The 14802-nt window shown below is 39.5% G+C and overlaps 1 protein-coding gene across 2 annotated transcripts in view; it reads left to right on the top strand.

Annotated features, from left to right (window-relative positions):
- The window catches only part of GPC6 (glypican 6), a 999214-nt gene that overhangs the window by 497841 nt on the left and 486571 nt on the right, over positions 1–14802 (top strand). For both annotated transcript variants that reach the window (XM_072994687.2, XM_072994686.2), the window contains exon 3: positions 14394–14785. In XM_072994687.2, coding sequence (XP_072850788.2) covers positions 14394–14785 — 392 coding nt within the window. The remainder of the gene's footprint in view (positions 1–14393; positions 14786–14802) is intronic.

Raw genomic sequence — 14802 nt, 5'->3', positions numbered from 1 at the left:
GTTTGTTGAGAGACCCTTTCTCACTGAAGGCAAGAAAAGGTTTTGATGCATCCTTAGTGCTAAAACACTGGGAAGTCCCCAGATTTAAATGATGTCACTGTAAAGGATAAAATAAGAGGTGTTTAGAAAGAGTTATTCTTTGATACCAGGGACAAGTGAGAATTTCATCTTATCGTGGAAGGAATTACCAAGGGCACCTTCTTGAAAGGAGAAAACTCCTTCACTTTGTTCCTAGCTGAGATAAAAATAGGAGCAACGACACAGTGCTTCCTAGAGAAACCAGTTTTATATGCTAGCAAAAGTATCAGAAGTATAGTGAGATGCATAAGCACAAAGGCTCATCCCCTTTTGTCTCAACTTTTATACCCTTTTGTTCCCTGAGAAAGAAACCCCTGCATTTCTAAACTGGGGGGTCTTCTGACTGTAACTTTCCATATAAGACCTTTGATTCAGCTTTCAAGAAGTAGCATACAAAGAGTCATGTAGGCATTTCCTAAGGCGGTGTTTCCCAAAAGGACCCTCTTTTATACCACATTTGTATAAAGAGGCATTTTAATGCTATCAAGAAATCTCATTAAAATAGATTTTTCAGAATGTAATTCTAACCTGATATATTAATAATATATAATTGGGAGGGGCTGTAAATCTGCCTCTACCACATAAAATCTGAGAAAGAAAGAAAATATCAAAACACTGAGTTTAATTAATTAGGGGTGGAAACTATCCTCTCTTCATGCCTTCTCTCCGCAAAAAAGGCGCTTTCAGTGAAGAGCTCCTTCCAACTTAAGTCCAAATAAATACCTCCCCACACACCTTCCTGGTTCTCCTCCCTCATATTTTTGCCCCTCTTGCTCTTATCTTTCACGACACAGATGGTGTCTAGAGGCATCTCCCCATCCAAGTCCCTTCTCCCTTTACTGTACCACCATTGCCACACTGAGAAGAGTAGGAGACTCAGGAGGAGCAAAAACTGCCACTAGCACCACCACAGGAACAACTTTTCAATCGTGCCTCCATTTTGGGCATCGGTGTTCCTGACATGCACTCCATACACGCCTCATTCCTGACCTCTTTGAGCCAGGCTAAGGCTCAGGTCTGAAGGGCTGACCTCAGTCCTCCAAAGGTGGATCTGGAGGAGCAGAGAGAAATGAGCAAGAGCAACTCTTTCGGAGAGGCTAGGAGTTATGCCCAAGCGTAAAAGGAAAATTCATCCAAAGGGGGGAACAAAAATAATTAAGAATTCTAGGCTGCCTCTGTGGTTCAAGAGAATTAAAATAAAACACCATTGTAATAAAGGTGAAAATAATTGCAACTGAAAATAGCTACAGAGATCCTCCCCACCCCCCACCCCAAAAAACAACACTTTGCTGACCTCCTGCCTGGGAAACTGTCCTAAGGCAATGTGAAATGATTGAAAGCAATAAACCACAAGCATTGTCACACCTTTTCTGATAGCTTCTGGTCTTCCCAGGTCCAGAAGTATGGTCAAGATTTTTCCTGACAATCTCAAGTTCATTATTCACTTTGGCTCTAGTGGGAATTCAGGCTTGATTTGAGAAAACACCCATTTTTCAGCCTTTCTAGCTGTCTGTGGTATCTGTAAGGTTCTCCTCCAACACCATATTTCAATCAAGATTATTTTTGTCCCAGTCTTTCTTCACGATCTTCCTTTCACATAGTATGGATGATTTTGACCTTGTTTTCCAACAACAGTATTTGCTAATTCTGAGCCCTCCCCCTTTTTTAATTGCAAAAGTTGAAGGGACATATTTTGGGAAACATGCACACAACAAAATAGCTTTTTCCCCCCCCTTAGGTTATCTACCCCAAATAAAGGGTTTGAAAATTGAAATATAGCTTTATGCAGAGTGGGCATGGCAACATTAGTTTACCTGAGACATTAAAGGGTGATTCTATATGAGGGACACTTCTGTTAGAATTTGTGTGTATTGTATACATAATTGAACTTCCCTTTTAAAAAAGTCAGGAATTTCAATTCTTCAAAAAGCCTCTGGTTTATGAATGTGGGACAGAGATGGGCACAAACTGCTGGTTTAGTGGTTCAGCAGGGCTCGTTTCTCAGCCGAACACCTGATCTGTGGTTTGGTGCCCAGCCCCTTCCTGCCCGTTGTTGCTGTATGATAGTGTGCCCAAGTTGCCAGCAGGAAAAAAGGACGCCATGCTTTACATAGCAAAGAGCTGCCTGAATATTGACAGCATCAATGGTCTACACAGCATACCGTGTTGTGCTTACTGCCACTCACATGCCAGTCCTGACAATTGCTTTCTGTCTGGGTGAGATGTGATTAGCTGATGGAAAAAGGAGTCAGCTTCTGGGATTTTCGTCTGCTTAGTGTCACTTTGTGAATGATTGTGACCATGAGGGAGTATCCTGTAGACTAGTGCTTCCCAAATTTATGTTCCCATATGTTCTTAGACTAAAACTCCCAGAAGCCTTCACCATTAGCTGTGCTGGCCAGGATTTCTGGGAGCTGTAGTCCAAGAACATCTGGGAACCCAAGGTTGGTAACCAGTGCTATATAGATCATCTTGACTACGTACTGCCATTGGCTGCCTTTTCCTGTGTAAAGATTTCCATTCTTTTTTCCTGCTAGCAACATGGGCACACAATACCACCCGCCTGGTGTTCTGAATTGTGGATACAGATGCAGTCATTGTTGTTTAGTCATTCAGTCGTGTCTGACTTTTCGTGACCCCATGGACCAGAGCACGCCAGGCCCTCCTATCTTCCACTGCCTCCCAGAGTTGTGTCAAATTCATATTGGTTGCTTCGGTGACACTGTCCAACCATCTCATCCTCTGTCATCCCCTTTTCCTCTTGCCTTCACAATTTCCTAACATCAAGGTCTTTTCCAGGGATTCTTCTCTTCTCATGAGATGGCCAAAGTATTGGAGCCTCAGCTTCAGGATCTGTCCTTCCAGTGAGCACTCAGGGTTGATTTCCTTCAGAATGGATAGGTTTGTTCTCCTTGCAGTTCAGGGGACTCTCAAGATCCTCCTCCAGCACCACAGTTCAAAAGCATCAATTCTTCGGCAGTCAGCTTTCTTTATGGTCCAGCTCTCACTTCCATACGTCACTACAGGAAAAACCATAGCTTTGACTATGCGGACTTTTGTTGGCAAGGTGATGTCTCTGCAGATGCAGAATACCCCATATTCATAAACTGGAGTTTTTGTAGAATTCAGTTATTTAAATTATTTCCAAACCCTCTGCTGTACAGTGCAGAGGTACATGAATAACAATACAGGCATCAAGACAAACATCATATGTTGTTCCTGATATCTGAAGATATCTCTGCAGGAAAGGAGACTGCCCCATTTCTCTGTGATTTTTTCATGAGCATGTTTGTCTTTTGTACAGTCATCATTCAAATATTCACATACGGCTACTTGAGTCACGTCTGACATAATGTACAAAGACAAACCATGAAAGCAGACAAAAACGGATCATCTCTCTGTATAAAAATGAACCCTCATCCACCTTTCCATTCATAAGCCTTCTCATTTATGCATGTAGGGAAATACCAGTATTCTTAGCACTTTGACACAAGTTTGAATAAGTTGTATAACTGCTCATTTTTGAAGTTTTTCAGGGTGTTGAGTCTACAAGCTTTCATCTGTGTAACGATCACGGTGCCCAACCTCTGGCAGGAAAGAAACAAGAAGGAGGGAAAGAGGTTTTGATTATGCACATGCATTGAAATATACCAGGCTACAAAATGGCAGATAGGAAAATAGATTTATAGCCAGTTTTATAATTCAGAATCGGGATTCCGGTTCCATGTATCAGCTCGCTTCATCCATTATACAAATGTACAATTCTCATCTGTGCTAATTATTTTAAAATGCAGAAATAACTTGGCTATATAATGCCGTGTAAACATCCAACTTTTTAAAATTTCACTATCCAACCGAATACACATGCCAGGCACTGTAGCAGATGTTTACCCCTGAGCAATATATATATATATTTCCTCCAGTGAGGACTTTTCAATAGTTCTAAGCACTGAAGTGATATATCATATTCCTTGGAGTATTAAAAGTACTGAGGAAAATGTATCAGCTGCAAAGAAAAGAAAAGGAATCTATTTCTGTACTCTCATATCTGTACAAGTAAAAGTCCACCTTGTAACAGTGAATTTATATTGGTCACCCTCTGTTGTGTGTCAAAATAAGTGGTTTCATACTTCTTTTGAGGTTCACACTGTTGTCTGCAAAAAGAGACAATTGCATGTCAATTTTGATGAGTTAATTCGAATTTGCTGATGCTCAGATGCCGCACAAGTTCTTTTATCAACACTAGACATATGCATTCATGAATACATCATGTGAAAGGCTGGACTGGAGGAATCCCAAACTGGAATTAAGATTGCTGGAAGAAATATCGACAACCTCAGATATGCAGATGATGCCACTCTGATGGCAGAAAGTGCGGAGGAATTAAAGAACCTCTTAATGAGGATGAAAGAGGAGAGCACAAAACAATGGTCTGAAGCTCAACAGCAAAAAACCCCCGAAGATTATGGCCACTGGCCCTATTAGCTCCTGGCAAATAGAAGGGGAAGATATGGAGGCACTGACAGATTTTACTTTCTTGGGCTCCATGATAACTGCAGACGGTGACAGCAGTCACTGAATTAAAAGACCTCTGCTTCTTGGGAGGAAAGCGATGACAAACCTTGACAGCATCTTAAAAAGCAGAGACATCACCTTGCCGACAAAGGTCCGCATAGTCAAAGCTATGGTTTTTCCAGTAGCGATGTATGGAAGGGAGAGCTGGACCATAAAGAAGGCTGCCAAAAATGGATGTTTTTGAATTGTGGTACTGGAGGAGGCTCTTGAGAGTCCCCTGGACTGCAGGGAGAACAAACCTATCCATTCTGAAAGAAATCAACCCTGAGTGCTCACTGGAAGGACAGATCCTGAAGCTGAGGCTCCAATACTTTGGCCATCTCATGAGAAGAAAAGACTCCCTGGAAAAGATCCTGATGTTGGGAAAGTGTGAAGGCAAGAGGAGAAAGGGATGACAGAGGATAAGATGGTTGAACAGTGTCCTCAAAGCTACCAACATGAATTTGAGCAAACTCCAGGAGGCAGTGGAAGACAGGAGGGCCTGTCATGCTCTGGTCCATGGGGTCACAAAGAGTCGGACATGACTTAACAACTAAACAACAACAACAATAACTTTAGTAACAGTTTCATTTTCAAATGTAGCAACTTCTCTTAATATACTCAGGATTCATTTGAAATAAGGTGCTGGAAGACAGCTTTGCAGGTACTTTGGACTGCCAGAAAGATAAACAGGTGGGTCATAGATCAAATCAAATTTGAACTATCTCTAGAGGCAAAATGATGAAACTGAGCTATACTTTGGGCATCATAAGATATAAAGATTTGTTGGAAAAGACAATGATGGGAAAGGTTGAAGGCAGCAGGAAAAGAGGGAGACCAAATATGAGATGGATTGATTCCATAAAGGAAGCTACAGGCTTGTGTTTACTAGAGCTAAGCAAGTCTGTTGAGGACCGGACATTTTTGAGATTGCTCATTCATAAGGTAAACATTAAATCAGAGCAGACTTGACAGCATGTACAATAACAACATTTTTATTGCATCTTCTGTTTCCTGGTTTTGGGTGTTTGGGTAGAACACATTTGATTCTATGCAGAAAAAATGTTTCTTTGGATAGGAGGCAGTTTTATGCCCCATAATACACTGGAATTCTCCTTGGGGGGTCAGAAACTGCCCAGAAACAAAGTATTTTTATCCTAGTACATGAAGGTTAAACACATATTTACATGCAATTTTTGTGCAGATTTTCTAAATTGCATGATAATGAGGAAACAGGGCAGAACAGACTTGTGGATAAATCTATGAGAAAGGCATACAGACCAGAAATTGAGCGATTTGCCCTTGTGTGGTGCTTTCCTAATTTGAAACAGTGGAAGTGTTGCTTGGTCAGAAGGCAGGTTTAGAAAGACATGCACGTCACACAATACCCAGTCATCCAAATGAAAAAAGTGTTGTTATTGTTGTTTTTTAAAAAACCTACATTGGCAAATGATCTGTCAAGTGACCCATGAACAAAATCAAGATTGAGTTGCCCTTTGAAATAAACCTATTTGAATTTTATTATCTCCAGAGCACCTTGTGTCTCTAATCTTGTGAAAGGGTTAGTATTCCATCCATCAGAGCAAGATTAGAGCGCTACTTGATGGCTGGGCTTGATGATAACTGAATGCAGCAGTTGGGGCCGGAGGAAGGAGATTCATTACCATCAGCCGCTTAGAGGAAGATTGGGTAAACAGACACTTGGGGAAAAGCAGATTCTCCAGGCAGACCACCTATATCCCCGGGTCAGGATAGCAAAAACTGGAGGAGCAATGTGTCATCACAGATTTTAAACCTTTTAGCAGCCATCCAACTCAGGCGTGGACATCTTATTCCCACCCAGAGTCTCTTACCCCGGAGGATGGATGATTACTGCTCTCAAAATACTGTCTCTGTGTCTGAAATATTAATGATTTTCAGGGCTGCTTGTAAGGCAGCAGATGAAGAGAAGGAAAATAATGTGGGTTTTAAAAAGGCAAGCTTGAAAGAAACACATATTCAAGACATACAGTGCAATAGTCTGGGAAGTTAATGGGAAGGCAGTGACATGGGTGTGCCAAAGGCAAGACGTTTGGTATTATCAGTAATAATCAAATATTCCATTTCCCTTTCCTTTTATTTTGGATAATAACTACATCGTGATAGGAATCCTTGAAAGCCTGGCTGTTGTTAAATGGGAATCCTGAAAATGAGATTCTTCTAGTAACCTCTTGCTAGTCAACCTCTGAATCTTAATTTATGATTGCGATAAAGTCGGCCATTCAGAGTTGTGACCTGCTATCCAGTTCTCAAAAGTGATCTGTGATTCTACCAAATTAGCTCTATTGGTCTTTAGCAATGGCATCCTTGAGCATCAGTTTGAAGTGGGTAAGGAAACAGGGGTGACCCATGTGCAAAAATGGGGTCCAAAAAACTCTTCATAGGATTTTCACCAAATGTCTAGCTTTCTAGGTCTGTGAAGTCAATTCAGATACATATTATGTCCAGCGGTAAGGTAGGCTGTAGGCCCTTCCACTTCATATCTTTGTGTGAAATATTTGCAAATAGTATATGTTAAAATTATACCTTTAGATTATTTCTCACTTAGCACACCTCTGGCATTTTGTTTGTTTGTTTTTTAACTGGCTGTGGTATTTTAAATACAGGAAAATATACAAAACATGTAATGTATACACACACACACACACACACACACACACACACACACACACACACACACACACACACACACACACACACACACACACACACACACACACACACACACACACACACACACACACGTCCACACAAACTTCGTTGTGGTCCATTCCCTCACTTCAATCTTTTCTTCTTTTAGTTCTTGGAGAGGCCTGGTCTCAGGTCATATAATATTAATTAGGTAGGACATTATTACCATGATTAACCATGGCAGGAAAAAACATTCTCCCATTAAAATGGAGCTTAACATGAAAGGAAAAAAAGGCGAATGTAAATGAAGTACTGTACTATTATTTGACTACCCAGGAGGGTAACGTGTCATATGAAATTATGCCTATATCAGAGGAAGTGACAATGGTATTTTAGGTGTTAGGTTGGCTGAACAGTATAATTTCATAATGAACCCTAATACTATACTGCTTAATGGAAACACACACTTAATTAAATGCTTGGCAAATACAGCAGTATTTAACACTGAAGACAAGAAATTTATGACACAGTGGTAATGTTTTTTCGTAATATGAAAGGAAATGTGTAGTCAGTTGGCATCTAGAGTTTCCCAGAATGTTATGGAGAATTGTGGTGTTGTCATGCATACCAAAATGACTCCTCCATATTATTTTGGTCTTCTTTGTGCTAGGCCTTTCGTAATGTACATTATTTCAATCAATACTTTGTATTGGGCTAAATCTACAAATAGAGCTACTTGGAGTATCTCACTGAACTCAGTGACATACAAGTTAGTTGTGAGGAACAATTCCCTTTCATTTCAGTGGGTCTAGTCTAATAAAATATTTAGTCCATTATGTTTTGATTTCCTCATTTTTCTTCAATATATGTTTATCCACTTGCAGTATTGGTTTTCAGCTTCCAAGTAAACACCCCTGAATTCCTTAAGACATCAAGACAGAGAGAGCATCACAGAATTTGTTAACATGAGTTGCATTTTACTGGTTGAATACATTTATATCATATCTCTTGTCCATGAAGCTCTCCATAGCAGTTGAAATCCTGCTACATAACTTACACTGCATCACAACCATTTATCAGAAATGAAACATTTCTGATCCCCTCCCCAAGGTTCCTGCAGGAAGCTATTGAAGCAGTGTGATGGGCAAAATCTCTGCTGGTGATTTTCAGAAATTAAAAACTCTGCCCGTCCCATGAATCCCAATGAAACAGATGCCATGGAAGCCTGGGAAACTTTTGGGGAATTGTATTTTTTAAATTATTTCCAAAAATTGCTGTGGCTGAAGACATCATCAGCTTTATGTGGCATAACTTCTGGCAACAGTATTTCAGCCTGCATATCAGTTCTCCTTCCCCTATGTTATCCTCACATTAAACTTCTGATGTAGGTTAGGTTGATAGGCTGAAGTCACTCAGCTTGCCTTATCTATGCATGGGGATTTGAATGAGTTTTCCCCAAGTCCTAGAGGATGAAGTGCTATCAAAGGGGGAAAAAGTTACTAACAAAGTTAGCAACCAATTGAACCAATTGGTGTCATTTTCGTTCTTTCTTTTCTTTTGTTCTTTTTTGCAATAGTTTGGAACCAGGTGGTTCTAGCTACATTATTATTTGTGCTAAGCCAAGACCTTGAACCACCAGAAGGGAAAATGGGAAGCCTTATGCCAGCCTCTTGACATAAAAGCCAATATTTGTCTGGAAACAGTCACAATACAAGTATATGAAGCAATGCAGACATATATTAAGTCCAGCAGTAAAGTAGTAGAGTGTAGGCCCTGACTTGCGAAATGTTCATACTTCTCAACATGCAAATGGCGTAACAGGCCCGCTAGGCATTAATCCCTGCATGTACTATATATGTATGTTGCTCAGAATCCTAACCATCTCTTTGGAGAAAGATCATAAATCTAATGTGGAGTGTGCACTTGTCCATATGTTCAAATGTTCAGGTGATATAGGACCCCAGGGACTACTCGTGCACTGATTGGGAATACATATCCCAGAATCTATGACCTCTGTGGCTGATGGGAGTTGTAATACAAAACATCTAGGGCAGATTGTCTATGCGGTGTACATATTTCCAGCACTTTAGTACATGCATAAAAACTGCAAGACAAAGTGGTGGTTTTTTTTTTTGTTTTTTTAAATCTACAGTTGAGAACTGAACCCCCAGTCTCTGGCTCCACAACCAGGTAACAAAACCCCTGAGCTATCCAAATATGTGAGGACTTTCTAGAGATTATCTTTATTTTCCAGGGATCATCTAAAAGCACCCTAACCCTTTTTTAAAAAGTTGGTGCCATTTTTAGTTCTTTTTTTAAAGTTGTCAACAGCAATCAGCTTTAAACTACTGAGTGACGGGATCTGCTTTCATATTCTATAATTTTATTCTCCTTCTCACAAAATCAAGTTTATTGATTTGCCTTCCCAGAATACATTTTCTTTCTGTCAGTACACATGGCTGGAGTCTGTTTCTTTTTGCACTAGCAATAATAATAATAATAATAATAATAATAATAATAATAATAATAATAATAATAATAATAATAATAATAATAATAATAATAATAATAATAATAATAATAATAATAATAATAATAATAATAATAAACCAGTCTTTATTTACTTTATTTAATTTTAAAATACTTATATCCTGCCTTTCTTCTGGAAAGAACTCAAGGTGGCTTACAATATTAAAAAAAACGATATTAAAAGCTAAAACAATCAATTATTACAATATTTTAAAAAGAACTACACAGATATAATGTTAACATGGTAGATAAAAACAGTACCAAAAGCATATTGAAAAAATAAAAGCATAAACAATCCCATTTAAAAAGAAAAAAGAAAACTCAGACAGCTAAGGGAAAGCCTACCTGAAGAGAAAGGTCTTTGCCTGATTGTGGATTAGGCAAAGATGGGGCCTACTTGGCCTCCTTGGAGAAGGATGTCTGTCTGGGAGCAGCAACAGAGAAGGCCCTGTCCCATGTCCCCACCTGTGAGGGCATATGGAGTCTTTGAGACAGCTTGAACCCAAGTTGTTTAGGTTAAATACAGTTTAAGATCAGAAATTTGGAATTCTGTCTGGAAACAGATCAGCACATTATTTGCTATGCAATCCTAGGCATAGCTCTGCAGAAGTAAGCCACATTGAGTTCAACAGGGCTTACTCTTGTGGAAGTGTATATACGATTGCAACTTAATGGTTTAACCCTGTGCTTGATTTAGGAGTCCTCTGACACAGCCACGGCATTCTCTGTTCTTCCTGCAAATGTTTTCTTCAGTTTTTAAGCACTATTTTCCTTCCATTGCTTCCAAGATTGGTCCAAATGTTCCTCTATATGGGGGACACACCAAAATGGCTGCGGGGGAGGGGAAGGAGAGGCTTTTAATACTGCATTTCCGAAGCACTCCCCCAACCCACCCATACCATCCTCAGGATCTCCCAATATTTTACCAGAACTTGAAAATAATCCATGAAAAATAAAATGGCTACACTTAAGAGATTACAGTTTTTCAACAGCTAATTTAAAATTTATTATTTTGTGGGTTAAATACCAATGATATTAGTTTTTCATAGTAAAAATTAATATTTTATATTACTTGAATACATTGCTTTGGAAGGAATAAAGGAGGCTGGCCATATTTGGTTGTTTTTAATCATTTTAAATGACTTTAAATAAAAATACCCATTTATCAATTTTCTTCTTTTTAATAATGAATGTCGTCATTCAGTTTGATACATTCCTCCTAAATTTTTAATGTTTGCAAATTTATTTTATTTCAGAAGTTAAAGTGAACATGTGAGGATTAATACTAATGTCAGAAATATGCCAAACACTTGTTTTATTGCACCTTATGTGTTTTTAACCACTCCCAATGTCAGATTTCCAACAGCAGGGGACTAAAAGCTGCAGAGTGAGGATTTTATCTCAGTTTTCCTCTTCTTCAGCAAGGGCTCTCTTTCTGGCCTAGGGTGGGGGCATATGATCCCATCATCCAGTGATCTGTGGGACAGATCACAGGACCATGTCACTGATTTTTTTTAACTTCCTCTATTGTTTTTGTGCATCACATACAAATGGAAAGAAAACATACTTGGTCCCTGTGGGGTTGTTGCTTAAAATCAAAATCATATCACTTAAATTCATAAGCCCCTTAGTAAACTTTACAAAAGCTAACATTAATTTTAAACTTTAGCCTTTTAGCAAACGTTAGAAAAGCTAACTCCCTAATATATGTTTGCAACAAATCCCTGCAGGATACAGGATGGGACAATAATGGGAAGCATTTCCTGCAGTAAAGTGGAGTAAAGTACTGATGGAAAATGGGAAAAAGAAACTGAATTGCTTGAAAGAAGTCACAGTGTCTTAAGCATGGAAGTTTAATAATGTCAGTTCTATTGAAGAACTAAATCGATTTACATAGATGACAAAAGGCAAATGTTATGGGGATCCTCCAAAAAATTGGCAGCACAAATGAGAATATCTGGTGCAGGAGTTTCCTAATACTTTAACATGCACAAGCATTAATGCATAGTATTTGGTTTAATGTAAAATACGCAATATCCTGTACATCAATTATGTACTTTATAAGTGCAGTTTTCACCCTGACCTTGTGGGAAAACAAGAAATATTTGCAGAGCTGGTTGTTTGAGAGACAGGTAGTAAAAATGGGGACTTTCCTATGAATGATACATATTAAGGAAAGAAGAGCTGTTCTTGGTTCAGTACCATGTGCAAACTATCTGTGTGCAAAATGTGTTAACAGATCTGAAAGCACTGAGCAAATCTGTTCTTAACGGATGATCAGATAGGAAACAGCCACTAGCTTGTCTCTGAAATATTAAGCAGGAAATAAAGGACTCATTTATTCTATTAAAAGTTGGAGTTATTCCATGCCAACTGTGGCCTTTGTATTAATATATGAAAACAGGCAGTAGTCTAATAGCTTTGGCTAGAATGTGTTGTTGTTTTCTGGCAGAAATATAATCGGCACCAAATAGAAGGCAATTTCATTTCTGTCCTCTGTCTTTTCCTCGGAATATTATAGTTTTCACCTTTTTAAATCTCCCTTTTCACTTCCAGTCATAGGTATGGGGGGCACTTGCCTTCCTAGAGTCCAATCTTTATTTGTTATTTCAATTTGGGTGTGCATGCATGCACACGCATATGCACACGCAAACACACATACTGTACATACAAACACACCCATCCCCTTCATTGATGGCCAGATAGTGGATGCAAAGTCATTTGAATTCACCAGTATGTCTCCTGTGAGAAGAACCAGCCTGTGTGGCCTTGGATGAAAAACCCCAGAAGGCTAAATTGCCCTGGAAGGGGCACCATGTCAGAATTACTGGACATTATTATTAATAATATCACTATTGAATCACTGTTTTATAGAATTCATTGGTACTCTTGACAATGTGATTCTCCCCTCAGCAGTGAGAGGATAAATTTCTCTTCCTCATTCTCCGGGCTTACAATTGAGCTGGGAAAACTGAGCTGTATGCCTATAGGTTGGGGGGGGGGGTGAATAGCCTGATGTAATTTGAGCACAACTGTTATGTCCTATGTTAGGCCCTAGGAAGGAGTATAGAAGACTGCAGTGATCATTCCTAAACTCATGTCTCCTGACCAGAGGTGGGGAACCAGCAAAATGGTGGTTCATTGTGGTTTGTTGATGTTTTGAAATAAATGAGTCACAAATTGATTTGTTTTTGGTTTGGAAGTTTGGGATACCTAGAAAGGTCCCCCAGCCACCTAGAGAAACCAAAATTGCTGAGGTGCTTCCCTTGACACTCCTCTACAACCCTTCCAATTTTGGTGAGGTTTGGGTTTCAGATATCCAAGTTACACACTCTCAAAGCAGGGTCCCCCTGGAAAAGTGCCCTTTAGCAGTTGACTTGGGCGAAATTCCAGCAGTGGTTCATGCCAGGGAACCTGACACGGGGTGTTGCTCATCAGGAGGTGGACTTGAGAAAGACAACACTCTATCCCCAAACCCCGTGAACAATGCACATTGGAGGTCTGAGCTGAGGTACAGAGGTTGTTGTGTGGTCAGACAGAGGCTGCATGACAAGGGAAGCAATGTGCTGCTGGAGATCTGATTCTAAGGTAGCAGGGTTCCTCTGATTAGCAGAGGTGGCTCTGATGTGGAAATGGCTCCTGTGAATTGGTCTTATAAATAAAAACAAGCAAGTCCCCCAGAGCCCTTTAAGCTGCATATTTGGCTGCCTGACCTGCCAATCCATTTGTCTCTAAATCCCTCCCAGGGTTGCCTAGTGCTTCTGATTGACAGGAGCAGGCTGTCATGTTTGAGAGGGGAGAAAATGGGCAAACAAACCAAAAGAACCAAAAATCACTAATAAAGTTGGTTGGTTTGTTTTGCTTTGTGACTTTTGACAAACATGAACCAACCCGAACCAACAAACCAGTGATTTTTTTAAATGAACATCCTGGTTTGTTTTTCTGGTTCATGCCCATCTCTACTTCCAACTCATTAAGCTTTTCCCCTCATTATCTTCCCCTTTCTCCCTCTCACTCACTTGCACATTTCTTAAACAAATTTCCACTTTAGTTGTTTTGATTATGGCATGCCATTACCAAAAGACACCATAATGGTAGGAGTTTCAGCGCTTAAATAATCCCTCAAATATAAATGAACACATTCACAGCAGCTTCCTCAAAAGCACATTGAACATTTAGAGTTATGGATTTCTGATTCTTCAACCTCAGAAAGAATCCAGTGCTTTTTATTTTTGCTGTAATTTTAAATAAATCATTCTAAGCCATTTTAATGTGCACAGTTACTTGTGAGTAACTATTATTGAATACAACTTGTAAGTAAATTCTGTTGAATGCAGTAGGATTAACTTCTGAATAACCTTTCAAGGTACTGGACTATGCTAGTCCTTAAAAAATTAATAAGAAAAGCCAGCAAAGTTATTTGAGCAAATTCCATCTTCAAGGCAGTCCGTGAGAAGATGAAAGAGATGTGTTACAGTGTTGCTATGATTATTGACAGTGTTGCCAATAAAAGTATTGTTATACCGTCCTCATACATTTGCTTCTCTCTCTTTTTGGCACAGAATTCTTCCGAGAACTACTGGAGAATGCAGAGCGATCCTTAAATGATATGTTTGTACAGACGTACGGGATGCTGTACATGCAAAATTCTGAAGTGTTCCAGGACCTCTTCATAGAACTGAAGCGATATTATACAGGAGGCAATGTGAACTTGGAGGAAATGTTGAATGATTTCTGGGCTCGGCTATTAGAGCGAATGTTCCAGCTCATAAACCCCCACTATCATTTCTCCGAGGACTATCTAGAATGTGTGAGCAAATACACAGACCAGCTTAAGCCGTTTGGAGATGTACCCAGGAAACTGAAGGTTCAAGTGACCAGAGCTTTCATCGCTGCACGGACCTTTGTTCAGGGACTGACTGTAGGCAGAGAAGTGGCTAACAGGGTATCAAAGGTAATCAAAATGATGTT

Source organism: Pogona vitticeps, chromosome 3 (genome assembly GCF_051106095.1).
Source record: "Pogona vitticeps strain Pit_001003342236 chromosome 3, PviZW2.1, whole genome shotgun sequence".
NCBI lineage: Eukaryota > Metazoa > Chordata > Lepidosauria > Squamata > Agamidae > Pogona > Pogona vitticeps.
This window is presented reverse-complemented; position numbering and strand designations above follow the sequence as displayed.